This window comes from Corvus moneduloides, chromosome 4, assembly GCF_009650955.1.
Source record: "Corvus moneduloides isolate bCorMon1 chromosome 4, bCorMon1.pri, whole genome shotgun sequence".
Classification (NCBI taxonomy): Eukaryota; Metazoa; Chordata; class Aves; order Passeriformes; family Corvidae; genus Corvus; species Corvus moneduloides.
The window spans coordinates 15,935,203-15,962,685 of NC_045479.1; the positions used below are offsets into that span (position 1 = coordinate 15,935,203).

The following is a 27,483-nucleotide window of genomic DNA, read 5'->3' on the forward strand; positions in this document are numbered from 1 at the left end:
AAGTGTCTTTCATAAGAACTTGCTTTAGTGCTGCTGTGCCTTCCCCTAAGCAGAGTAAGACTCCTTGTTTAGATTGACTGGAGAGTTTCCCTGTGTGCCTGCGAAGTTACTTTTGCAGATCTGTGAAGCTTTGATATTTCATGCTGCTGCTTCTTCCAGACCAACCAGCCTCATAAGAAGCTTTGTGATGCCTTTCTGACCACAGCTGGAGCAGCAAGTGGGCATTCTAAAGAGCTTAGTTTGGCTCAGGAGAATGAACTGCAGCAGCTGGTGGCTCACCAGGTTCCCAGCCAGTGGAGGAAGAAGCATGGCTGTTGTCAGCCCCCAGGATGCAGTGTCAGCCCAGGCTGGAGGGAGTTGATATATGCTGAAGAGAAAGATTTCCACTTGGATGTGGATCAGAAATATGTGCAACAGATACGATTTTATGAGAAACTGAAAAAAGCTAAGCACAAGTTTCCCATAATTCTCTGTTAGTTTGAATGTGCTGTTCCCAGAATGTAGTCCTGCTGTAGCTTGGATGCCATGATTTTCAAGGTATTGGGACTTACAGGTGGTTCATTGCTGTTGCATGGATTAGTTATACAGGTTACTGAGAGAGATTTTGGCTGCAGTTAACCTGCTGGTGTGCCAGACTGGCTTCCTCAGGCCTGGGACTGTAGCACACAGACAGGCTCTGGACAACAGCTTGGCAGCCTGGTGCCCCAGCCCTGCCAATGGGGCAAGCCAGGTGTCTTCCAAACTTTAGTCAGCAGTGACTGTTGCTTTTCCTGCTCCTCAACAGTGTGAAAGGAACTCAGCTCCCAAAACCTGGTGCTCAGTGACTGGCACCTTGTTCTTGCTGCCAGATGACAATGGCCTTTAACAGGCTCTCCCTGGCTCCCAGGGGTGTTTCTGTCCTTGCTCAAACAGACCATGCAGTCTGGCAAATCCTAGCAGCAGCTCTGTTGCTAAGAGAAGTAATTTGAGTGGGTTACATGTTAGCTTTCAGTCTGAAATGTCATCTCTGAGGTGTAATCTTTTATTTTAGCTAAATATAGTAGTAAGAAAAGCCATAGTGGGAGTAGTCAGGGCAGTATTCTCTGTAGCCTGGTTTAGCAAACTGTGAAGCGGTTAAAGCTTTGCCTGTGGCAGAGCAGGAGGAGAGGATACCTCTCCATTTATGGAGAAGTAATCCTTGTGTCCTTCTATTAAGATTTTTAAGATATGTACTCTAGGTTTTCATGCTGGTAATTTCTCTTTTCTAGATGAAACCGCTGACCCAGAAGGTTCTTCCAGAGATTAAATTGGAGCCCCATGAAGTGGATCAGTTCCTGAACCTCTCTTCTAAGGAAGGTGTGTTAAATACCAAACAAAAATGTAGGCAGACATGACCAGAAAGCACAATAAATGTACTTTACCTTGATTAAATATTGGGATTTCTTGTTCACTGTGTTAGTATTTGTGCTGAAGCTGTTGTTTTCTAGGGATTCAACTCAGGCTATTGAAGAGCCAGAGTCTCTCTGAGCTTTTACGTGGGCTTCTTTGTTCCTCCCCCCCCCCCACCTTTTTCAATTTGAAGAAAATGATCCCTTTTTCTCTGTAGGATATTAATAATTGTACTGAAGGGAGCTTGAATTCTTCAAGTACAGGATTATGTAGGGTAGAAAAGAAGTCAATCTGAGGAGACTTAAATAAGACATAGGAAACTTTACTGTTAAACTCTGATGCAAAAGCGGGATGTGAGCTTATATGAAAATAAAAGTTAGGTGAATCTGTTTGTAGCATATTAGTTTTAAGAAAAACCATCATCTCTTTGTACTACACTATAATGTGGGAGGAGGAGCAACAATCCGTCCTCTGAAAGCTAAACATAATTAAAGCCAAGAAAACTTTGGAAGACCCAAATATTTGGCACGAAATCTGAGCAGATAGCTGCATTTCCGTTAGAAACACTTGATATTCTGTTAGTGAATTCATTTCTGTAGGTAGGTAGTACAGCTCTAGGGAGAGAAGCAAATGATGTAGCAGGTGGATAAAGGGAGGCTGTATCTCAAGCCAGGATGTAGATTTGTTTGCTCACTTCGTGGGATTAAGGGCCTTTATGTTTTTCAAATATGTTTCTTCTTCTGCAAGAGCTAAGATGTGAAACAAAAAGAGTTTCATAGCTTTTTTTATTACTATTTTTCTCCCATCCTCCCTTACTACCCATTTGATCTTTTCAACTCAAATTTGCAAAGCCTAACAGAAGAGGAAGGTGGCAGATTAGCCCTGTATCTTCCTATTTCAAAATTTAATTGCTGTAAATTTAGCTCAGAGAAAAAAAATGACTGAGTTATGGCTGTTTTGAGCATCTGCTAAATTGTCCATGCAATAAGAGTAGGTGAGACATGCCCCGTTTCTCTTGGTCCAGACCCATTTGGTCATAAGCAGCGCTTTGCCTGCCAATTCTAGAGCAGGTTTTTTTGGCTGCAATTGAATTTATCTTATGGCCCTGGATAGACAGTGTGAGAGAGGTTCGTGTGGTGGCTGCCTGTGCTGCTCCTGCTCCATCAGTGCGTTGAAGCCTTTGCTGTCACTAGGTTGTCAGTCACTTCTCAGTTGTGCCAAACCATGTCCTTAGGAGGCCTTTCTCTCCTTCCTGATCATGTAACACCTTGGATGTGATCCCTTCCCTTGAAAATACTGGCAAATTGTTTAATCCACAGTAAAGTTAGAAAATACTATTGTTTTTGGAGAGAAAGTATGCTGGCTCAGAGCCCCTCTGTTCATGTGGTTTCCCAGGAACAGGGAACTTGTACTTTACATTATACATAAACCTCAAAACATTTGAAGAAGGAGCTGAAGTGTAGGTAGAAGTGACTGGAGCATATGCACAGAGCCCTGTTTTGTCTGTCAAACCTAAAGATAGCTGCTGCATTTCATTCCTTGTTTGGAGACCTACATGCTCCGAACCTTTTCCAAGTTGCCACTTTTGCGCGATGCATTTTTTTAAGCAGACATTCCTAGTCTTGGAAACGGTGGTGGTGGTGGTGGTGGCTGTAGTGGCAATTTAAATTGACACTTTAAACCCTTGTGTTACCTTCTGTCTCTCTTGCCATTTAGCAGTGGATCCCCTGCATTTGCCTCCCACCCCTCCCAGCAGCCATGGCAGTGACTCCGAAGGAGGGCAGAGCCCAGCTCGATCACTCCCTCCTTCCAGCCCAATCCAGCTCCAGGCCACGGTTAAGGTTGCGTCACGCACAGCTTCAGTGCTCTCCAATTCCCCTCTCCTGACTGCACCACATGTAAGTTGAGCTGGCTTTCTCCATCATTTATCTGTGTGTCTTTTTTTAAACTTTTTTAGTTACTGGTTTTGGCAGAGATTTGCTAACTTTCTGTTGTTGTTTAGATGAATTCCTGTCTGGTCAAAACTTCAGATCCGGTAATTCTTGCTCACTGGTCTGTTCTGTTCCCACAGAGAACAGCATGGGCCTCTCCTCTAAGTTGAGACAGGGTTCACTGGTGTTATTAGCTTTATCCCATCAGGGACTGTGTTTTGCCTCAGGGCCCAGCCCTGCTGGGTTGACCTGTCTCTGGTAGATCTGCATCTGTCCTCTTGCCATGTCATTAGCAAGTGGTGATCTTTAGGGAGGGATTTTCAGTGGTCTTTCTCATGTATCTCTTTCCCTGTTTGAGCCAAAGACAGTTGTACTGTTGGCCTCAGTGTGTACAGAGCTGGGCCAAGAACCACTGTTTTGGGGGAATCCTGTCCCAAAGGTTCGAACTCTGAATAGAAGTTACCTAAAATGTCTTCCACACATTCACAATTGCAGGGGGCTGTTCTAGTAGGCCTAGTCCTCTCTGAAGGGGGAGACCTGCCTCTCTTCCCTAACAACCTTTTCTTCTAGGACTGTGTGCACTTACTGTTTTATATTATTTCATTTCTATGACCTTTGAAGAAATTACAGGGGACTGGCCCTCTCATTCTGACAGAAGAAGAGAAGAGGACTCTGATAGCAGAGGGCTACCCAATCCCTACCAAACTGCCCCTGACAAAAGCAGAGGAGAAAGTTCTAAAGAAAATCCGCAGGAAAATAAAAAACAAGGTAAATGTTAGTTTTGCTGGGAAGTTCCTACTTGTCCTTTGTTTTAAAAAATGCTGCAGAATTCTGTAGTCATGGTCTGTGGTACTGTTGAATGCTGTAAGTTGTCTTTTAGTAAAATGCTTTTCTTTGTTCCTAAACACATCCATCAAATTGTCTGTCACTGTGAGCGTGCCTCAGTGTAGGTATTTACCTGAGCCCATTAACAATAGAGTATTTAGCAGGCAGAGTATCAAGTTGCTGTGGCTTGGCTCCGTTTAAAAATCAGTACAATTCTCCCCTTATGGTAGGCAAAGACCTCTGTGTTCTTTGCATGGTGAGGAAGGTGTTCTTTTCTGTTTCCTGTTTTAAAATATGACTGTGTATTTCAGTGCACTAGTCTTTTGATCACTGAATTCAATGACTTGTAAAGTTGATACCAAGGCTGCCAAATGGCCCTATAAGCCTTTTTTTTTTCCTCCTTCTGACATGGGGAAGATTCTAGTGATAGGGAAGAATGCAATTTTTTTCAGACCTGGACAGCTTACTTGTTCTAGAGGATTTTAGCACATCTTTTGTGGTTACTCTATTCTGCTGCTGGTTTTGCAGATAGAGGTGTAAATTTGTCCATACTAAATTGGAATTTGGTCTTTTAATGTGTTTTTTCAAAAATTCTTGAAGTGGTGTGCATTTCATGTACCACTTACATAGAATCAGAGTCATTTATATTGAGGAGAAATCCGGAGGTCCTTTGGTCAAAGCCCTGGCTTGGAAACCAGGATCAGCTTAGAGTAGGTTGCTCAGGGTCTTGTCCAGTCACATTTTACTGCCCCAAGGGGTGATGAGTCCTCTGTGTCTCTGGGCACCATGTTCCCATATTAGGCCACGCTTGTGGTAAAAACAAATAAATATAATCCCTAGTGTGTAATTGGAATTTCCTTTGCTGCAACTTCTATTTGATGTCTCTTGCCATTTTGCTGTGCACCTGAGAGCTCTGGCATCATCTTTGCTGCATGAGATAGTTGAAGACAGCCATAGGATTCCCTCCTTGGCCTTCTCTTCTTCAATCTGAACAAGCCCAGCTTTTTCTGCCTTTCTTGAAATGTCACGTGCTCTGCCATGCTTATTATAGCAGTAGTTTGCCTCTGGGCTTGCTTCTGTACATCCAGAGGATTTATTTCTGAGTCATGGACTGTACTGCTGTACTCAGCTGTGGTTTTGCAGTCACTGAACAGAGGAGGAAGAACTACTTCTCTGGACCTGCTACCTACAATCTCATTGATGCAGATCCAGGTTTGGTTGGATGCTTTTCCAACAGGAGCATTGCTGACAGATGTTTGACTTGTTCATCAGGACCCCATGTCCTTGTCTGCTTTCTAACACATTCATGGGCTTTTCCTCTCCCAGATGCCACACATTGTCCTGGGATCATCTTTTAGTATTTGTCCTAGGATATTCTCTCCAGATGAATCTGATTTACTTTTTAAGGTTAGCTGGGGATGATTTTTTTCATGTGACTGAGAGGAGGAGTCTTGCTTCAGAATGTGGAAATAGATCAAGTCAGTGCTTTGCTTGCCAGGAATAAAAATGAGAACAAGACAGAAGCTTGAATCTAATAACACTGGGGCTTCTTACCAGTTTATTAATTCATCTCTGATGCTTTTGTTTTCTATGCAAATATTTGGTGTTTTTCCTCCTTTTTCCTTAGATCTCTGCCCAGGAAAGTAGAAGAAAAAAGAAAGAATACATGGACAGTCTGGAAAAAAAGTAAGCCAGCCTCCTTCCTGTTTCAAGCAGGCCAATAGCACTAGTTGTGGGACTGGGAAGGGATCCAGCTGTGGATGCTGGGATGGTTCCATGCACAGAGTGCCAGCTGCCATCTTGTGGCAGTGACTGAGAAAAGGCCCTGCTCCTGGCAGCTGCTTGTTGGGGGGTCAGGATGGTGCCTGCCTGCAGCAGGTCACTAAAGTGCCAGCAAGCCCTTCACACCTTAAGTTAGGCAGGACCAGCTGTATTGGCCTTTGCCTCAGGCAGCTGTGTTGGCCTAGTGGACAGGCAGTCCAGGGAAAGATGGATCCAGAGTGAATATATTCTGTCTTCTAGTGCAGATGGAAACAGAAATAGGAAGTGGGTGAGTCAGGACTGCCTGGGAAAATAAGCAGGACTCAGGAAAATAGCATGTGACCCATCAACTCCCTTAGCAAGCAGGAGGCAAACCCCCAGTTAGTGATTTATATTCCAAATTAATCTTTCTTCCAGGAGATGAATATTCTAGTATTACTCTTATGCAATTCACCAGATGGTTCTGTTAAAACCCTTGTACCATCTTTGGTGATATCTTTGATGTCATTTCCATTTTTTTCTTGTCTCTTTATAGCTCTGTCTTGCTTCCTCAGAGTTACTCTTGTGAAATTCCACCTCATGCATACCAGATATCAAGGCTATTTCCTTTTCCCTTTTTTCTTCTTGAAGCTATTCAGGATGGTCCTGTTTGTCTTCTTAGGAGTCACATATTTTACTTGGACCTCTTACGTGCCGTGTTATGACAGTTTTCTTTAGTTTGGGGATTTCCAGGGACAGTGTGGAAATGGGTAATATCTTGGGACAGTCTTGAGCACAGTCTTTGGTCTCCTGGCTTATTAGCCCTCATAAACTTGAAATTTGAGGATCTGATTTCAGAAGCATGGCATTTGCCAGGCAACTAATGCAACTTTCGCTATGTGTTTCACACTATGAAGAGTGATTAAATGTTATGACTGAAGTTCATTGGTGTAATGTTTCTTTAAATTTAGGCAAGATCATAGAGCTCTCAGTGAAAGCAAGTTTGCCTTGTTTTACAATCACTTGAATAAATAACTGATGTTTTTATATTTCTTTCTGCTGTCTCCAGAGTTGAGACCTGCTCAAATGAAAACAGTGAGCTGCGTAAGAAGGTTGAAGTCCTGGAGAACACTAACAGGTAAGGTATGGAGATCACCAAACAAAACTGTAGCAGGATATTACAGTGAAAAGTGGAAATAAGGAGGTTAAGAGATCAACTGAAATATGAACAATGGCTGTGTCTGATGGGCTTCATGTCAGAGAAAGATGTGGAACGCCAGTTACTGTGACTGCAGTGGGATGTAAAACATGGAGGTTTTGATGGCATGTCTTAAACTCTCTCCCTAGCCTGTGGTGTGCTTGAGAAACCTTTTAGCACTCTTCTCTGAGTTCTTCCACTACCCAAGGGAAAGTAATTAGAAATACAAAACAAACAAAAAACTACAGTCCAGCTCTCCCAGTTGTCTTTATTTAGTGAAATTTTGCCAGGAGGCTTTAACCTGGGACATGACACTTCCAGAAATTACAGTGCTAAAACTCAAGTCATTATTAGTTCCTTCTGCACTACTAGATGTCATTGCAATTACTGTACACCCTTCTAACCATCTCACACCCCAGAATTTCCTTCATTTGGAAGGAAAATCACCTTCTTGTTGCTTCATTTCTGAGGAAATGGGTGACTCAGTGGTGGCTTTTTCAAAGGACACATGGCAGAAGGTGTTGAATAGCTAAGCTTTTAATTGGGTGTTAGCTGAGAGTGCAGTGTCAGTCCTGGCTTTTGCTCAGTGTGGCAAATTCCAGTGAGTAGGTACTAGATGAGCCCACTCTTAGCACTTTGCAGCTAGAGGCATTTGTAGTGATGGTGGAATATTACCATGGAACATGATGGTGACACTGAAGTGTGGGAGGAAGCTGGGTTTTGAAGATAAGACCCACAATCATGGAAAATGGCCCTGGAGCTGATCTGGCAGCTAGTGTATTGCTAATTGAGTGGCATGTGTTGTTTCTGATCTCTGGATCCAGTCTCTGATTTCATGAAGCCAGACCCTGTAGCACTGTGACTTGCTGGAGAGTGTCTCCCACACACTGCTCATGCATAAAGACATCTGCTGCTTTCTTGAAGAGAGCCAAGCCATTTCTGTGCCTCTTATGTCGTCCTCCAGGGTTTGACATAAAAGAACCAGGAATTATTCTGTAGGTGTGTAGTAGGGATGTCTCACCCAGAATCTGTCCCAGAAGGTACTGAAGCCAACTTCTCTTAAGAAAAGGTGCAGCTGTAGATTATCCACTTGGGGACAGCATGTTGTCAACCCTGGAATTTTTCTCCCCACTTAAGATAAATTTGGCCAGCTGTTTTCACCTCTGAGCTGTTGAGGATGCACTCATGAGAACCAGCTATGTTGGTATTGTCCATTCTTTCAGAAAGGACCTTTAGCATCTTATCTATTATTTGATTATCTTAATTCTTTCATGCTGAATGCTCTAAAAACTTTTAAGTAAGTGATATTATCTCCAAATCCTTCATACTTTGGCCATGCGGGATGAGTTGCATTGTTTCCTTCCCACTGCCGTAGCATTGATATTGATCTGCGATCTCTTGCAGAGAAGCAGATGTTCATCCTTCTGCACAAAAATTCTTGTAATTCATGGCAATGCTGTTTTGGCTATTTACATATCAACTGAGTCTAAAATGTGCTAAGGCTTACATATGAAATACTGAGGAAATTTGTTAAAGTGCCTGCTTTCATCAAACCTCAGTTTTGTAACATACCATATTATGAGGCTTTCACCTTAACTCCAAAAAGCCACTTTTCCTATTTACTGTCTCATTCAGAGAATGGTTCCAGGCCCTGGTTTAATGTACATTATCCACATCCTACAGTGAATTCAAAATGTCTTATTTCCTCACTGGTATTTTCACAGAACCTTGGCATGATGTCCAGAAACTGTTCATGTTTCAGAACTTGTCTTCACAGCATCCTATAGCTGGAACTTCCATCTCCTACATACAGTCAGGAATCAAAATTCGGAGCAGTGGTGGTCAAAATTATTTAGTGTCAGTTTGGTGTGTCAGATGCCCAAATTTATATATTTAGGACTTTATTTCTTGAAGTACTTAGCACAGTTATGCAGACATGTATCTTATTTATTATGCCCAAAGCAGTGCCCTAGTTCACTTTAGTTGTAACTTTGAGTTCATTTCAGTAAAAAATGAAGATATTATTGAATATATTATCTAAAAGTAGATCTACAAACATCAGAGCTGTTCTTCCATTGTGAATGATTGTAAGAGTGGAAGAAAGATAACAGGAAAATAAGAGCTATGATTGCATATTAAAATGATGCATTCAAGTGTAGATGAAGACAAAGTTGGATTTTTACCTTGTTGAAAAACTGGGCTATAGCTGCTTACCTGAAAGGTCATGAACATGTATTGCTGTCAGTCAATATCATGTTTATTCTCAATCTAGCTGGATTGAGAGGAACTGAAGGGCAATTTCCAAAACATACAACTATTGAGCAGCAGTTTCCTTTCAGTATGTGCAATTAGATTTTAAGAGCATGCTATTCTATATATAGAAAACATTTGCATTGATAGATACCTTAGACTTAAGGGAAATCCTGCTTGCATTTCAAAATCTGGCTCCAAACCATGGAAATGCTAGAATTTTTTTCTGATAAAAGTGTTCCTTCATTACTCTCAAGAACATTAAAAAAGTTAGAAGAATCTTCGTTGAAAGCCAGCCTTAGCCTAAAAATCTGGGTCCGAAAAGATGTAATGTCAAAGGTGCAAGTGTGGTTAAAAAAATTGCATCCAGGAACATTTCCTTTGGCATTCACACATCTTAAAAGACAAGGCAGGATCAAGATGCCGGAATCTTTAATTCTCATTACTTTGAGTGGGTGAGTGCAGCATTTTTGTTAGCTTTAGTATTAGAACACTAGCATATGTTACCTCTCCTAATTTGTGTGACTCAATCCCTTAGAAGAAACCTGTCCAAGTTCCTTCCTAGGCAGTTTTCTCAAAACTTAGGAAGCATGTTATGACATGCATATCTGTTCTGCCTTACAGCCACAAGTGAGCCATTGGTTTGAGTAGCATCTAAACATGTGGGACACTGCTCGCTTAGAAAGCAGAGGGTGTGAGAAGAAGCTGGCACTGGGTAGTGAACTGAGTTGTCCCAGTCACCAGCAAGGCTTGATCCACTCACATTTTGGCATGGAGACCAAAGGCAGAAATTTCCAGTGATCCAGAGGGTTGCAAACATTCTCTGACACCAGCGTTGTTTAGCTGGGAGCCGGGTCTGTTTGAACTTAAAGACAATTTTGAATCATCTGGTGCTGGATATGATGTGTTGAAAAGTGCTCTTGCTTCTCACTTCTGTTGAGTCTGTATTTGTAAGTATATTGATGATCCCTTTTCCTGGAGAAATGATAGACATAGTGCGTGTGTGGTTGAGAGTGTCACACATGGACAATGCATGCAAGTGGCTGCCAGAGTTGCTCCCATGGAGTAACAAGTAGCCAGCTGTGTAGATCTGCAATAACAAGCACCTTAAAGGCAGCACTTTGTAAATAAAAGTGGTATATTCTTCCATTTCTCCAACTCGCAGTCGTCTAAAGATCAAGTTGCACATCAATTTGACCCACCAAGGGTTTATCAGCACCAAAGCTGCCAGACTTCACTGATTTGCTTGGCTGGTTTTTTTATTTGAGACTGGTAAAGTAATTTTACCAAATCATTTTCAAGGAGTAAAGGATCTAGGTTTAAGCTGCAGTGAGGTATCTTGCACTTAAATTCAGGCCACCCTTACAATATTTGACAAAGCTTGGCAGCCCTGGAATAAATCCTTGCTTTCAGAGCAGCAGGACATTGGCTTTCCTGCTGAAACATCTTTTATGAAAAATTGATGGAGATTTTCTTTGTAATTCAAATGACGAAAAGTATGGATTTAAGTGGTCTTTTACTTAAAACCTTACTTTGGAATTTGTCCTCTTTCCTACAAATGGGACAGGCAGAGAAGGAATCTGTGTAGAGTTAAAAGACAGAATGATTTTTCTCTCTCCTCATCAGAATTAGGTTTTGTTCCTCACAGAATGGGAACAATTCTCTAAAAACTTTTGATTAAGACAAAGTGTTTGGTGTCCCCTAGAAGATGTCTTGTTTGTTTGTTTGTTTGTTTGTTTGAATCGATGTTGGATTTTAAACAGAAGTATTGACTTGAGGAAGTCTCCCAGGTGGTTCTGTAGTGAAACTTCTCTCCTTAATCAAAGTATCACTGGGAGCAGAGGGGAAGCCTTGACTTGGTCCATACTTTGGTAGTGAAGAGGCCTCTTCTGAAGATGAATATATGTGAATATGCACCAAAAGACATCACAGGCAGACCAAGGTTGCTGGCAGTAAGTGAAGGAAGTGCAGGAGTCTTCAGTCGCTTTACAGCTTTCCTATGAGGTGCTTCCATTGGCAGGGAAAAGCGTGAAAGCACGGTCACACCTCCTATGGAGGTGACCCTCTAATTGAATATCCCTGGGAAATGTGTCAGACACAGTGAAAATAATCCCTGTGGGTGCAAACCCCCTTAGCATGCTGTCTTGGGATAGCATTTTCTCCTGTTAGGACTTAGCCATAGGCAGTGTATTCCACTAAAAGCATTTGTGGCCTTTCTACTGCTATTTAGAGGGAGCATCGTATTTTAGGAAAGTCCTTGTTCTGCTGGGCAGAGATTTTGCCTCTCATGGTCCAGATCATCCATGCAGCTGTCCAGTCACAAGCTTTTGCATGGGAATCTTTTGACCTCAGAATCCAGATTTCCACCATTCCAGATTCAAATAGAGAATAAAAGCACCAAGGAGTGTCCCATTTTGGATGTGGCAGGATAAACTGATGTCATCTCTGATTGAACTTGTTTCTTGCTCTTCCCTTGGTTCTTGCTCACAGTTTGCAAATGCACCTGTATCCTGTCAGCTCCAAACACTAAGTCCTTGTCTGTTGAGAAGAAAACAGTAGCTCTGCTCAAACAGATAATTGACTTGGGGAAGAAAGACATTTTAAGTGAAGATAGTTGGTAAATAAGGTGGAGGATGTGTATTGGAGACCTCAGAATACCTGCCTAATTATACTTTCCAAAGAGACTGTTTTGTAATCAGCTCTCTGGGCCCACTCTGCCCAACAGGTTTTTTAAATCGAGCATAAAAAGGCAGAGATGAGCAAAATGAGGAGAATTGCCTCTTCTCTGTTGATTTCCTCACCAGCCATTAGCTGTTTTCTCACTGACGCCTCCACAAAAAGTGGCAAGAATGATCAGCATTTCAAGGCTGCTGCTGCTGCTGCCAGCCCCCGAGCTGAGGAGGATGAGAGCTCCTTCCTCCTCACTCTGCAGAGCTGTTCTGTGTCGAGCCCAGTGAGTCAGGCCCAAAAAGGGGGAAAGATTTAGTCTTCCAAAATAGCACTGAAAGTGAAAGTTCAGGGTTAAAAAGGCATTGCTGTCTAACACAGCTGGTGGCACGGGGTGGGAATACTGCGTGCAACGTGTTGTGTGCCAGGAAATGATGTGCACAAGTCTGGTGAACCCCGTGCCATGCAGTGGATGTGAGGAGGAACTGGGGAGAGATGCCAAAGGGAGCAGGGAATTAGGACGGTCTCATTTATGTGATGGACACTGTTTGTATCTCTCAATTTGCCTGTGGTCTCTGTAATACTGAATAAAGGATTGAATTGGGCATATCGCTCTCCTTTTTTAAATACTGGGCTGCAGAATAAGCCATGCTCTCAAGAGCATGCAAGACATCCTTTCTTAATAAGTTGAGAAGGATCTGCTGGCCCAGATAAATCTGTGCTGTGAGAATGCCTTGTGCTCATTTCAGAATGTATTCCTGAAGTCCTTGAATTCATTAAACCCTAATTAGCGATGAGCATTGGTGATTTAAAAAAATCTATGAAAATAGGCAGACCAGTGTATATTGAGCTGTGAAGGCACCTCTGGGTCTGTCCTACAATTAGCTTTTAGCCAGTTTGGTCTTAAAATACTCCTTCTATTTTCTCTGACATCCTGACCTTGCCTCTTGCTTTAGCTTTTGACGTAACAGCCTCCAAAACTGTTGTCTGGAGTTTCTGTGGGGTATCCTCCAGAGTAGGTTGTGAAACTTACAGAAGTAAAAAGTAAACTTGGAAACAAACAGCAAATTTGACATCTTGATATAAAGTTACACTATATTTGTGTTAAGGACAGGCATTTGGGTTGCTCCTTGATTGTTAAGAAAACTGCTGTGAAAACCCTGTATCAATCATACTTTGAGATCATTTCCCATTTAAATTACTTGTATTCTGACTGTAGTAATTGCTGCTACAGCAGAAAAAGAAAAAAAACCAGAAAGGCTCTGCTGGTCTGGGACTGTTGACTCCATCCATATGGGAATTGTCATTATGGTTGGGACCTCTGAAAGACACAATCAGAGTATCCACTTGCAGCATCTGCAATTTTTGTCAACTCTGCAGTTTAACAAATAGCAATAAAGTGTTTTATTTAATAAATGAATGTGAGAAATGAGGTCTGTGCCTATGTCTGGTTTTAAGACATTCTCTTTAGAAGTCATTCAGCATGTGTTCTAAACCACTGAACAGCAGGTTTTTGGAAAAAAGGAGGTAGCCCTATACCTTGATAACCAATGAGAGCAGTTATAAACTCAATTCTGCATCTTTAAAAATAATGGCAAAATTCCTGCTGAATTCATGACACAGAGTCAGGGTATATATGCAACTGGTCTCTTGCATGTAGAGCAGTTTCAGTTGTTAATGTGCCATTTCTTATAGAAACACTGAAAATACAGTTTTTATTTATAAGAACTTACTGAAAATACTAAAGAAATAATTGTTCAGGGACATCAGCTGAGGGAAAAGCAAAAGATCTTTTTGAAAGTTCCAGTGCTAATACATGTAAAAACTTCATAAAATTAAAAACATTCCTTGCTAGTGATTTCAAGGAGAAGACTTTAACCATTTCTACCTTATCCTAAATGCTGTATTATTTCCATGTGTGGAATTTGAAACAAAAAGCTATTTAACCAACAAGCAGGTCAGTGTGTGTGATGCTTGTCTGTTGTCTTTGCTTTCCAGAACACTTCTGCAGCAGTTGCAGAGACTCCAAGCCATGGTTGCTGGCAAAGTGTCCCGCTCGTGTAAGGCAGCTAGCACACAAACAGGGACCTGTCTTATGGTGAGTGTCCCTAAAGCTGGGAACTGTAAGGGAATGAGAATCTCTTTCCACTCCTCAAAGGCACATTTCTTGTTCTGCAAAGCCTCTCAATGGCAAATTTGCAGCCTGGGGAACTCCTTTTTCGTGATTTGACAATTTTGAGGGAGGTGAGACTTGTGACTGATGAAGATTAATGATTGTGCGAAGGTACTAAGTTCTGAAGGAGACTGGGCCTGTGCCTTTGGTTGGGTGCTGCAGTGATGAAAGAAGGAGCAATGCTCCTCCAAGTAACCCAGTTTATAATTTCCTGCAGTATTATATGTGGGAAATGGTGTTTAGGGTTGTAAAATGAAAATGAAGGGTGATCTTTGAGGCTCGGTTCTTTTGATACCAATAAAAATAAACTTGCTCAAGCAAATCAAAATATGACTGAGGCTGTAAATCTACCTCTGTTCTATTTCAGTAGTAGTAAAGATAAGAAAATTAGTAGAATGAAACATTTCCTTTTCCTTCCTTGCACTCATCTATCAAGTTGCCTTTATACCTAAAGTGCTGCAAATTGATGGAAATCATTTACAAGGCCTAAGATGTTCTCCCAGTCTAGCCTCACTGTCACTTGGAAGCAAGACTGGGGCCAGCAGCAGAAGTAACCTTGGAACTTCTCAGCAGTATCTGTAAAGCACACATGGCAGCTTTATCTGCTTTTCAACTTTGTGAGTAAATAAGGCAGCTGGTCAGAATGGTGCAGACATTGAAAATGAAACCAGCATTGAGATGTGCCCTTTAGAACACTGAATTGTTATTGTATAGGTGCCTTTTCTAGGTGTGTAGTGATGAGAATGGCCTCAAATGATTTGTTTTGATAAAGTAGCAGTTCTCATGTGCGCATGTGGGTCAAGTGCACTTACTTCTCCTGCATCCTCCCTTTGCCAGATGGTGGTGCTGTGCTTTGCAGTAGTTTTTGGCAGCTTCTCTCAGAGCTATGGGCCATATCCTTCTGCTACAAAGATGGTGTTGCCCAGGCAGCATTCCTCACCAGAGTCCTACACAGATTCCATTGGTAAGTGACAGCTGTTCCAGTCTTGCTCTTTACTTGGTTGTACTTAAGCACTTGTTTTCCACCCCCATTCCTAACCCCCTTCTCAAGCACCTATTGCTTTTCTGCTCCTTAAATGGCCATTTTTTTATATAAACCCATGTTTTTCTAAGAAGGATAGTTTGGCAAACTATGCTGATGGCAGCAGTCTTCATAAAAATGAGCAAAACCTTTTCCCCACTAGCATCCTTGGTACTTCTGTTTAAAGAATTTTTGCCTCTGTTTGTGGAACTAAAGATAGTGGTCTGTGAAAAGTAGCAGGGTTTCTACTCAGTAGCAAATGTTCATACTGTTAAAATGCACAAATTATTTCAGTTGATGTTTTCTTTGCCACTGTCACCAAAGAGTCCAAGGACTGAATGGGAAATTGTTAGTATTACATAACCATAGTGAACCAATATATTATCAAAGTTATTATTTAATTTTGTTCTTGTTTTGTGAATAATTTAGAGCTTTTTGATCCCTACCTGGAGCATTCCTGTGGTTTCTTTCTTCAGCTATCAAATTGCCAGTTAATCACTGTGAAAAAGAAAGGTCTTTGCTGCTTTGGCTCTGCTCTAACAGTTTCCATTTCCTGAAATGACCAGGGCTGTTCTCTGGGCTCTCTGTTGCTCATCTCATTTTGCCTTCTGTCTTTGTATGCAGTGAGGTCAAGGAGTCTACTAATTTATGAAGAGCCTCACCAGCTGGAGGAGCCATCAAGCCCGATCTCCTTTGCAGATCGCAATGACAGGCAAACAGACACCTCCAAGTTCACAGCACTGTCCCTGGAAGCTGTGTCAGGGACGCAGCAGGATGATATAATGCAATTCACAATAGCCAACGAGACCAGGCTAGAGAAATCAGTGCTGCTGGGCCTGCAGCAGCACAGGTGAGTGCAGGGTGGGCTGCTTGGGACACAGGTGTTCTGTCACTGTTGTTCATGCCTGAAGGCCGGAGGTTAGACTAGCAGCTCAACTATGCTGGGCACCACGAAGCATGAAGTAAGAGTTTGGTTTTTATCTGGAGAGTCTACAAAGTCACTGTTGCTCTGGAGAAGTAGTTACAGCAGAACTGCAGTAATACAGCTACCAAACTCAGTACTTCTGCCAGAAACCTAACCCCTGTAAGCCTGTTAGTTGGGCCTACCCACTTCTTTAAAGCACTTACTTGTGTGCTTCCCAAAGGAATAAGCTTTTGCCAGTTGTATGGAGTGTGAGGTTGTGACTCACTGGGCTTTCTATGAGGTATGGGCGTGAAGAGCTGGAGTTTCTCACAGCAGTTGTCTTACTAAAACATTACTGCAGAAAGTTTGCAGGACTCAGTCTCAAGAGACAGACATATAAAATTACCTGAGTACTTAAGTTCCTACACTGAGTTCCCTCACTTTCAGCATAAATGTAAGGGTTTTTTTGTTGTTGTTGTTTTATTTTTTTTAGCATAAATGTAAGTTTTGCAGGCCTCTGAAAAGAGAGCGATTCACTGGTTTAAATACGTGTGCTTCTTTCTGCTGCACCTTTGCTTGCCTAGAATCAGAGAGATGACTAATTCAGTATGTTACCAGACTCAACTGACTGACAAATACCTGGTAAATACTGAATGGCTCTTTAGCATTAGCCAATTCAAGCAGGATATGTACTTTTAAAAATTACTATTAACATTAACCTTTTGTTTTTTTGTTCCCTAGAGTCAACTCCGAACTAGAAGGAAATGAAACACTGAAGATAATTGAAATAGATAGAAGAGTCAATGCCACCTCTTAAAAATAAAAAAAGGCCTTTTTTCTTGACTTCCCTCTTTCCCACATATTTTCAACCAAAGTTCCCCTGACTTGTCATCCTCAGTGAACCAAAGTACAAAAGAGAGGGAGTTCAACTTCTGCATTGACTGGTGAGGCTGTGACTACAGATGGGATCTCTTGTCTTTGTAACTCCCTTCCTCACGTCGCACACAGTCCCTGTCTCTGCTTTTATCCCTTTCCTGTCTAATACTGCAAGGGCAGGATTGAATTATGGTAACAGATGATGCCAGCAGTGTGCCAGTGACTGGTGGGTGTGTGTGTCTGTACATGCACACAGCTTGATCTGAGCACAAAGACATTCTGGAGAAGGGTGAATTGTGCAAAACCAATGGGAGCATGTGGGTGATAGGTTTCTTGGGAGAAGGTAATTGGGAGAGAGAGGAGATGCAGCATGATGGTGCTTAGAGTCTCACCACAGCTCTGCCTACTGGTCTACAGCACTTGAGCCTTTTGGGGGGATAGAGGCACGTGTGCAGCCTGCTTCTGAAGGGACAAGAAAAGACCCTGACACTGCTGCGTTCAGAGCACAGGCAGGAGAGGGCTAGTCCATGATGCTGCTGAATTGTCCTCCCCTGGCTCTTTCTCTTCTCCCCTCCAGCCTCTTCATCACTTAGCGGGGTAGGTTTCTCTGTGCATTGAAAGCAGTCCTGGTAGGCTTCCCTGCTTCCACCCTTGAGAAATTAAGCAAAGATCAGTCACTGTCTTATCACACTTTGTGTGGGAGAATTACACTAGTTCAACTAAATCTGTTTAGAAAGCAGGTTTTGTTACATTTATGCAATATTTTAGACGTATGCCCTTTAGTCTGCTTAAGGCTAATCTGTTTAGCTTAAATCAGTTCCTTCCCCAAACTTAATCAATGTAAGGCTTAAACCAGAAGTGCCTCCTGAGAGGACCATATGGATTTAATTTATTGGCTTCTAGGTGGTTGATGAAATTTCTTGTTTAGACCCAGTCTCAGATTGTCTTGTGTTTTGTTTTCCCTTCCTTACCATCTTCCTGTTACTGTTGTAAATAGTATTTATTAGCTTTGAAAAATTCTGTTCAGGCAGTTGCAATGAAGACAACTGAGCTTTCCTAACACTGCAAGTGAGCTGGGCAGACTCTGAAATCGGACACACAAAGATCACTGAACATCCATTTCCTCCCCTTAAGCTTGAATTGTCCTTATATAAAGCCATGTGTCTTATTTTCCCCTTACCTCCTTTTCCAGAGATGTGATCTGAGACCAACTGCTTTGGGTACAGATAGGCACGGTTCATGCCTAGAGGTGGTGGATACTGTATTAACTGTATGGCAAGGCAGCCTCTAGTCTGAGGAGCTGATTTTGTAGGCAAGAGACCTGTTGAAAGAGGAATGAGATGAGCACATGGGGAGGTGAACTGACTGGCCCAGGCTCAGTGGGAAAGCCAAGAGCAGCAGTCAGGTCTGATCCCGGTCCAGTACTCTTCTCCATGCTTTGTTTTCTCCTTGTCCCACATCGTTACTGTCTTCAAGCGTCCTCTCTCTCAGTACCCTGGTCATGCCTTTGCCTGAGCTGTGCTTCTTGCAATTTGTCCTTGCAGGGGCATGGTTGAACTCAGTCCAGAATGTGAGCAGGGTTTTATCTGGTTCCTACAGAAGGGCACTCGTGCTCCATTGAGGATGGATTTAATGTGAAAATCCTAATTCAGCAGGCTAGCATAGCTACTTTACAGTTTACCAGAAAAAGTCAATTTAAAAAAAAAGTGATTTGAAGCTCTTTTTTTCTTTTACTTTTTTCCTATTGATAAATAAGGGAAAAACTAACCTAGCCTTACAAATAATTTTTTACTATGTACAGTAGATATTTCCTGCAACTATTCTATTTTGTAAAATATTGTATTTGTATTTTATTACAGCAGCTGTCACACCAGCTCCTTTCTTGTTCTCCATTCTCCTTAGACTTTCTTCCTTTGGCATCCTATTTGCCACCCTCAGGCCTGACTCAAAATTCAGCGAAATGAATGGAAGGAATTTGGTGAACTGGAGGGGACTGTGGATCAGTCCCCTCTGTGCCATTTTAAGAAGGTGTTTCACATCTGCGACAGTGAAACAAGTGCCTGACTCCATGAGCTAGTACTGAGTTCTGGTGTACAGATGTGCTTTTCTAGGTAATGCCCTATTTGTCTATGCAAGTGCCTTAATATTTTACCTGAGGTGACCATGAGAGGAGAAATGCTGTTGTAGTCTATTTTGCAAGAGTTCCCTTCTTGGCGTGGGTCAGTCTCTGCCATAAAGTCTGTTTCTCTTCACAGTGATCCTGCTGGGTTCTCTGAATCATTCCAGTATCCATTAACAACTTTTGTGTTTGGTTTTTTTTTAAATGGTTTAAGGCTTCACAGTGATCACTGGTGAGTGCCACAAGGGATGGCTGCATTGCTCAGCCACTTGAGGTCAGCAAAGTGACAGGAGAAAGCTGGGGTTGACCCCGACTGATCAGCATAAGTGGGCAAGGTCATAGTTTAGAAAATTCTTTAAACGGTCTTTTTTTTTCCAGAACCCCCTTGCTTTGCTCTGAGGGCAACCAAGTGGTTAAATGTTTTGCAAAAGGGGGCCCAGGGTGTGAAGCACACCACCACTTACCAGTCTTGCAGTTTGCACTGTGCAGCCTGAGCTCCTGCCCATTGACAGCTAAATGGATCACCTCCCATTTCAGATACAGCTGGCTAACTTCACTGCGTGAAAACCAAAGTGGAATTATTTCTCAGTTCTTAAAACATAGATGATTTTGCACAACCAAAATGGCTCCTCCTCTCTGAAACCTACTGCACTCGCCACCATTAAAACTTTGCCCTTTTTTTTGTTTAATTTGGGCATGTTGGTTCAAATCTGGTTGGAAGATAATCATGTTTTCATCCTGAGCATTTTAAACTACCCATGGTCTGGGTCAGGCCTCTGTACTAGTTCATCCAAGCCAGTATGGCCATACTGATTTCTTGTAAGTGTTTGATAATCTATTGCTATAATCTGAATTTGTGTAATCCTGTAAGTTATTTTTAGGTACTCCTTTAGGGAATCTCTTGACCTAGCACACACATTGCTTGGGGATTTATTGTATTACATGTTACTTTATAATAAGGAAAAGCTTTGCTTCACTTTGATATGTTTGTGATCATTTTTCTTCAGGGGCCTTAATGGAACAGGTTTCTCTGCTAGGGGCCAAGGAATCCCCTGTCATCACCTACTCACAGGCTGTTGTGTGGCAAGGGCCCCACAATCTCCAGAGGGAGTTTGTGCCCGTGTTTTGTACTTAGCAGGGGATGAAGGAGGCAGCACAGGTGCCAGCCTCAGCATCCAGGGATGACCTCAGTGGGAGTGTTGGTGCACTGCAGACCATGTGGAGAGGCAGCTTCTGTGCTCTGAGTTAAGGGCATAGGGCAGGAGTAGTAAGGCATATTCAGGGAGGATGCCAGTAAGTGCTTTTAGTTAGTTCAGCTCTATTACTTGAAGCCTTAGCCTTCTGCTAGTGTGCTTTTTCTGGTGATCAGTGGCTTGGTGCTGTAGAATCGGGTGTGTATGGACAGGATAAGCAAAGGCTTTATGTGCTACATAACTTCCATTTCCAGTAGAGGACTTCAGTGATAAACTTAAGATTCCTCAGCTGTAAGGTTATGTTGCTCATCAGCACAATTTTATACACACTAGTAAACTTACCTTTTGGCCTATAGCTTTAAAGCATCTAGATCTGTTGGGTCTTTGCTTCTAGGGAGATAAGCTATTAAGGAATGTAGGGCATTATTTTATATATATGTATATTTAAAAAGTCTGAAGCACGGGGCATGTGATGTTTCTAGCCTTGTTACCAGTGTGTAGATAATGTTGGGGCTTTTCCCCCCGGGCTGTTTATAGTTCTTTGCTGCACTTCTTTCATTTCGTTTGTACCATTCAATATTTTTCAGCAGCACAGACTAATGGATTAGGCTGAGGTTCTTAGGCCAGATCCCAGCTGATATAACCAGCATAGTTCTCACACACTGCTCTCGGAGGCTGCAGGTCTGATTTGTACTGACAGGGGACCTCTTCCTCCACGTCTCTCTGTGTAACAGTATATCTCAATGTGTTCTTGATTTTTCTAACATAGACCAAAAATTAATCTAAAAACTTTTTTCCCTGCTAAAGAAACCAACCCACTTCTCCACTCCCATCCCCCCAGACTATCAGTGGTGAATTCTGTCTAGACGCTTTTAGAATGTAGGTCAAGTAAGTGAATGATGCTAATTGCTACGTTGGGAGGGATTTCCACTGAGTATTTGGGCTCTAGATTCTAGCTAATGCCAAGAGGCCATTGTTCAAAACCCACGCAGCTAAGAACAGAGGAATATGGAGTATTTTTATACTCTTGGTGACTAAAATATTTCTTTTTCGAGTCACTAATTAAAAAGGGAACATTTTGTATTCTGAAGGTGAAATGATAGGTCAGTACTTTGTGGCTACAAAAGTTGTCCCAGCCTAAATAATAGTGCAGTGCTATGATGTGTTGCTGCTTTGCACTATCTAGTGATAAAGTTGAACAGCTTTGGGGGTTGCAAAGGGGAATCAACTGATGTATGTGTTAAGTAAGGTCTTTTCAAAGAAGATGTAAGGATTCAATCCATCTTGTAGCTTTCTCATGGCCAATAAAGTGACATTGGGCATTCAGAGAATTTGTTGAAGGTTGATCCGGATTAGTACTGCATTGCTTAGGTGATCAGCATCCATTGGAAACTCCAGGATTGAGAGGGAAGCTGCAATTTGGTTTTCTCATTTTTATGTCAGGCCTTTTTCTGCTTTACCTACAAATTCCTGTGTAGGAGAAAGTGCATCATGCGGGAAGCTCATTCGTGATGCTGTTTGGATCTGATGCTGAATGGAGTTTGGATATTCTTTATTAGCAGTAGTCTCTTGTCTGCCCTACAGCCGATCTCCAGATTCTTCCTCCAAGAGCTGCAACTAAAGAGGTGAGAACAGAACATGGGAAAGCTGGATCTGTAGACCTGTCTTACAGAAAGGGGGAAAGAAAGGCAGGTCAAGGGACTCCTCACATCACAGGGAAACCTTCTAGTTCTTGATTCCATAAATCAGCAGTGATAGCCTCTTTCATTAGTTACCTGCTAGGTTTAGCTTTACTCCTATTCCCCTTGCTTTTTAATACTATGTAGTCCTGTTCATGCATACCTGACCTTTGTGTTATATTCCACTTTCCCCTCCAAACAGCAGGAAAAGTCTTTTTAAACCTTAGCAGTCCATAGTAAAGGGAGTGGAAGAGAGAGAGGGGGAAGCAGAGGCAGGTAATACATTTTTTTTAACAGGACTCTGCTCACATCTGACTTTACCATGACAGATTTTAATCCAGTGGTGCTGATATAATGGCATCTTGCTTTGTTCATTTGTACAGTTAGCAAGAACGAGTGTGTGTGTGAATCTGTGCACGTGTGCATGGTGAATAATCAAAAGGTATCAAAACCACAGAGTTTTCTTAATGTAATACATGTTGCTAAATAAAGGCATCTACCTGAACACACAGGGCACTTTGGGCTTGGTGCAGCAGAAAGTCCAGGCATTTCTCTCTGAAACCTGTTCACATTCCACATCACGGAGCACTCGTAAAACTGTTGTGTGAATTGCTGTCTGAAGACTGTCCTGTGATTAACTGTCGACTGAATGTTGTTGCACTGTGTCATTTTGTGTGCATAGACTGTCTGGCCTTTCTATAGAACAGTTCTAGCTTGGTACAAAAAATAATTATTTTATATTCTGGTATCATTTTTGGTCTGTAGCATTATGGCTTTGAATTTTTTTTTTTTTCCTCTAGTGGTGTAAGTTAGCCTTAAAAGGTGGCCCCTGGGAACTGATAGCTCAAGGAACACAATTTGTTGAGCTGGTCTTCTGGGGTCTTCCCTGGGAGCACTGCTGCCCTGACTACCCCTTGGGCGCAGTGAAATGCCAGCCAGGGGAAGCAGTTTCCTCTCAGAGGGTGGTGCAAGTACATCCCAGTTTCCCTGAGGTTCACTAGGCCTTCCAAGGGTAAATCACCTGGTGTTACTCCCCTGAAGAGAAATACATATCCAGGGCCAATTCCATTGCCTTGGACCATACAGAACAGCACCTTGTGACTAAGTCACTCTGCTGTGACACCCCTAGGGCACTTAAGCTGGTCTTTCCCTCTCCCTCTGTTCATGTGAATGCAGTATAGGTTTGTGCAAACATTTGAAACTATCTAAGATGACAGGGACAGTGATACTAGTGCAAAAGCAACCCCACAGTGATACTAGTGCAAAAGCAACTCCTTGGTAAACTTCACTGGGGCCTCTTCTGACTGCAGATATCTCTATTCTCTTGCCATGTCTATTTAACTCTGTGTCTGTGTTCAGTGGCCTGTCTATTTTTGTACAAGTGCTGTCATCTGGATGCGGTCCCACCTGATTTTCATACTGCAAACATGTCCATTGGGTGGAAAGAAATTGCTGTTTTTCCTTTTTAAATCATCTGCCTGATTCTGTGAGAGAACAGACTACCTGCTTTTGTAGCCTAAATATGTATGTAGTGAAGTATGTTATGCTTTTCATTTCTTGCAAATAAATATTTTCTGTAGAAAAAAGCAAGTATGACTTGTTTGATTTCCTGATGATCGGAAAAAATCTGGGCCCTTGGCTTTCCTGAGTGTGCCAGTGTGTGCAATGTGTCCATCTTCAACATGGCAGAACCCTGGTAATTTGGTGATAGAAAAGGAAGGTAAAAAACAATGATGTGGGGTTTTACTAAAGCTGGCTGCCCCTTCCCTTTTTGAGATTAGCAGAGAATTATATCTCAGTAATGGGTGGAAATCAGGTGCGGGCCGAGGGCATTTCATGGTGATACTGATACTCAGTGCAACTCTGTGCTACAGCCCCATTAGCAGTAAATTCTCTGTACAAGTGGGATCCAGGAAGGCTGATGCTCCAGGGGGCATTGCTTCAATCCAGTGACATCAGGGCCTGTGGGGCTGATCTGTGTGGGCCAAACAGCCCTCTGCAAGGTAAGGCCTTTCCCTGCTCTGGCTTTGCACTGGGCTTGTTTAAACTGGAGTGAACTCTTAAAAGAGCACTTTCTGCTTTGGCTTTTGGGGACTGGTCCTCTGCTGGCCTTGGCTCGTTTCCTTAGCTTGCCTCACCCCCGAGATAATTCAGGAGCTTTCTCCAGCAATTAAGAAGCTGTTCTGCCTGTGTGAGCACCCAGCATTGCACCCTACAGCCCAAACCAGCATTCAGCCAGGGGACAGATCTGACCTTGCTACTTTGAGTAGACATGGAAAAGAAATGCCTGATTGCTTTCAGTCTGGGGACTCTGTGGCTTTGCTGGTCATCCAGGGACCTTGACGATGGATGGCCGAGTGCAGATGAGAAAATTTACCTGCGCAGAGCTGGCATCACAAATGCTACAGTGATCTGTTTAATGCTGGTTTTCTACTAGGAAGGAGACCTCATCTGTGTGTACCAATCATCCCCACAATAGCAACCAAGAATTTATCTTCCACAGGAAATACTAGCCATGAAAGTAATAGTTCCAGCTTGACTGAAAATGGGAGCAAGACATGGCTTTGGTGCCTCCTTTGCAAGGCCTCTGAAAGAAGGCTGCTTTAGAGTTTGGGGAAGGCAGCCTACCACGAAAATTGGAACACCATGGCCCGCACTAAATTTGTGGCTGATGCGGATTTTCAGAAATGCCTTGATTTTAAAGAGGTTAAAGTAGCAGAAGAAATTGGCAGTGAAGGAAGAAAAACAAGGAAGCTCTTCTCCAAGAATCTAACCTGCATGCCTCTTTCTTTCCAAACAGGCAATTTCACTTGCCAGAACTATTGATCCAGGGCACTTGTTTGCAGCATCAAGCATGTATAGCATTTTTAGAGGAAAATCGTTAGACTGTGACTGATTGGGAAAGTTACCCTCAGCTCAGTTCTTCCAAGCAAACAAAACACAGACCAGTGATTAGCCGTCAGTTAAGAATCTCCTTGGATCTCCGTGTGACCCTTAAAGCATCACACAGCAGGTGATGCTGCAGGCAGGGAGTCTGTGATTAAAAAAGAAACCCACACACAATGGGGAAATGCTGTGTGATGAGCTGTCAGCCTCCCTACCTATCAACCTCTGGGACATGCTGTTCTTGGAAAAGCATCTTACTGTTTGAATTCAAGGCTGGATTTTGATACTCCTTTCTCAGGCTGATTCCTGTTGCAGGTCAGGAGGAAGGATATCCAAATGCAGATTGTGATGCCTCTCATGGCATGTTTGGGTAGAAAGTGTTCTCCTTGTGCTGTTAGCTATTGTTTGTACCTATTTTACAACAGCATAGACTTCACCCCCCTTGAAGGTATTTCATGGAAGATTCATTCCTGATGCTCCCTTTCTTGATTTGTTTGCTTTAAGATTTTTTTAGAAACATGGGCCTCATGCTTGTGGCATGCTGGTGAATTTGTCTTGCCCTATTTATTCCATGCTTCAGATTCCTGGTCTGCAAAGCCAGTGGTGGTTTCCTCCTCTCTGCAAATCACACTGAGATTAAGCAAAGCAAGGTGATCCAAAGGAGATAGCAATTTGAAACAAAAACATATTTCCTTTCTAATGAATACTAATGCTTGGGTGTCCCTCCAGATTGTGCCTCAAAAGTTGAAGTGATTTATTTGATTTCTCGTTTTCTTGCTGTTGCCTCTTTGTGGGCTTCAAATGGTCCCTAGGAATGATTTCTTTAAGTTTTCATTGTTGAATTAATCTTACGCTGTATTTGCATGAGTTCTATTACACTGCTATAAAATTACTATTTTGTGTGTCTCTAGTAAGGAGGAAATTACAAATTCTGGCCCGTACCTTTGCTGTGGAAGAGCTGAGGGAAGATAACTGCTGTAGAGTAAGTTCATGACTGTTGGGTTGTCTCAGTTTGCCTGTCTAAAGAAATGCTTAAGTTCTGGTTAGCCCTCTTTTTTAAGCTCCTTTGGTAAAAACCTGTGTTTGATCTGCTCCGCTGAGGTGGGGCCCTCCTCGCTGAGCCTCAACATCCCTCAGTTCCTCAATGGATGAGCAGTGCTCCACTAGACCTTCAAATGTTGACCAAAAGGGAATGTTTTTGTGGGTGGGTCCAGTCTGTCAACACTGGATCTGGAAAGGGAAGCCGGCCACCTTACGTCACAATTGAAGGAGATGCAAATACAGGCATACACATGTCTATGTGTATAAATATACTTTTATATGTTTTTTTGTTTTTCCTGAAAGTTGAATGTTGGGGGTTGACCTGGGGATGAATTTTGCATGAACTTAGGGAATATGGAACATTTAAAGTAGACTGACTTCTCACTGGCTAGCCTGGCACACTGAACAAGTAAGGTTGCCTCACCCTTTTCTTCCCAATCCCCTTTTTCATATATCCATCTCTTTTCTATTAGAAGAAGAATTTTCAGTCCCTCCCGCTCTGAATAAAACTTACTGCAGTGCGCACAGTCTGTGCACACTGGAGTGTTCAAAATGGGATTTAACAGGCATGTGAGTAATGGAATAAACCTTCCCTTGGCTTTGCTCCAGAAGGCTGAAATCCCTCCTTTCGCTGCATTTCCTCCTTCATTCCCACCATCCGCCCTGCTATTCATGGCATGCAGTATGGTGAGAAGTTTCCGCCCAGGAAAAAGAGCTCCCCACCTGCTGAACCTTGTCAGCTCTCCCAGATAAGCAGGGGGGGCACCACGGAGTGATGCGAGGTGCTCCATTTAACCTGACAGCACTTAAGAGATGAGAACCCAGACCTGGGAATTCAGATCTTTGTTAGCATGATAATCCTGGATAGTGGCAAAACCTGCTAAAAATCTATTTTTGTGCTCATCCTTTCCCTCCTGGCCCAGTGGTATGTCTGCAGCCACACCTTGGGGCAAACGTGATGCTCCTACAAAGTTTCTGCTGTTGCTGCCTTGCTGTATGCACAGGGATTGACAGCTACACCACAGGTGTAATTGTGTGAGCAGGGCTTTCCTTCACGAGCCTCAGACTCATAATTGCTCATATTCAGAAAAAGGCAAAGGAAGTCAATTTAGCTCTTCATGTTGCAAATGAGTCATTCAAATTGCAGCAGTGAGAGGAAAAATAGGTAATCCCGGAGCAGAGTGTAAATTTGGTCATGTGGGTAAAAGGGTTATTGACAAGCAGGAGCTACAGGAGGGCTCATGCTGGAGGAGGAGGTAGCTCAGTTGCATGGATGTCCACTGGAGAGGGGGTAGGAAATCCTGATTAGTTGTTAGGCTTTGCTCCAGATGCTCTGGGGGAGGTGGAGCCATTAGCTGGGGCACAGGCCACAGAGCTGTTCTCATGCGGTCCAAAGGCTGAGAGAATAAAGCTGTGAGATGATGCAGAGTGTTCTGCTCTCCGAGTGCAAAATTAATTTGCAGTTACAGGTTTTTTAGCACATGTCATTGGCATCTCCTCATAGCAACAGGCCACACGGTTTTCACCAATGACAAAACCTCAAAAATAGCACTGATAAGAGAGGGACTTACGGTGCCACTCCCCATTCTTTAAGCTGGCTTTTGGGCTGCCT

General features: G+C 42.6%; 1 protein-coding gene across 2 annotated transcripts in view; it reads left to right on the plus strand.

The window, feature by feature from the left end:
* The window catches only part of CREB3L2 (cAMP responsive element binding protein 3 like 2), a 74,917-nt gene extending 51,383 nt beyond the window's left edge, over positions 1-23,534 (plus strand). Inside the window, exons 4-12 of one of the 2 annotated variants that reach the window (XM_032105429.1) lie at positions 1,248-1,335; positions 3,085-3,266; positions 3,921-4,067; positions 5,752-5,810; positions 6,934-7,002; positions 13,978-14,077; positions 14,990-15,116; positions 15,798-16,023; positions 16,819-23,534. In XM_032105429.1, coding sequence (XP_031961320.1) covers positions 1,248-1,335; positions 3,085-3,266; positions 3,921-4,067; positions 5,752-5,810; positions 6,934-7,002; positions 13,978-14,077; positions 14,990-15,116; positions 15,798-16,023; positions 16,819-16,894 — 1,074 coding nt within the window. In that variant the 3' untranslated portion in view covers positions 16,895-23,534. The remainder of the gene's footprint in view (positions 1-1,247; positions 1,336-3,084; positions 3,267-3,920; positions 4,068-5,751; positions 5,811-6,933; positions 7,003-13,977; positions 14,078-14,989; positions 15,117-15,797; positions 16,024-16,818) is intronic. The other variant, XM_032105430.1, reaches the window with a different exon arrangement.
* Positions 23,535-27,483: the final 3,949 nt, after the last annotated feature.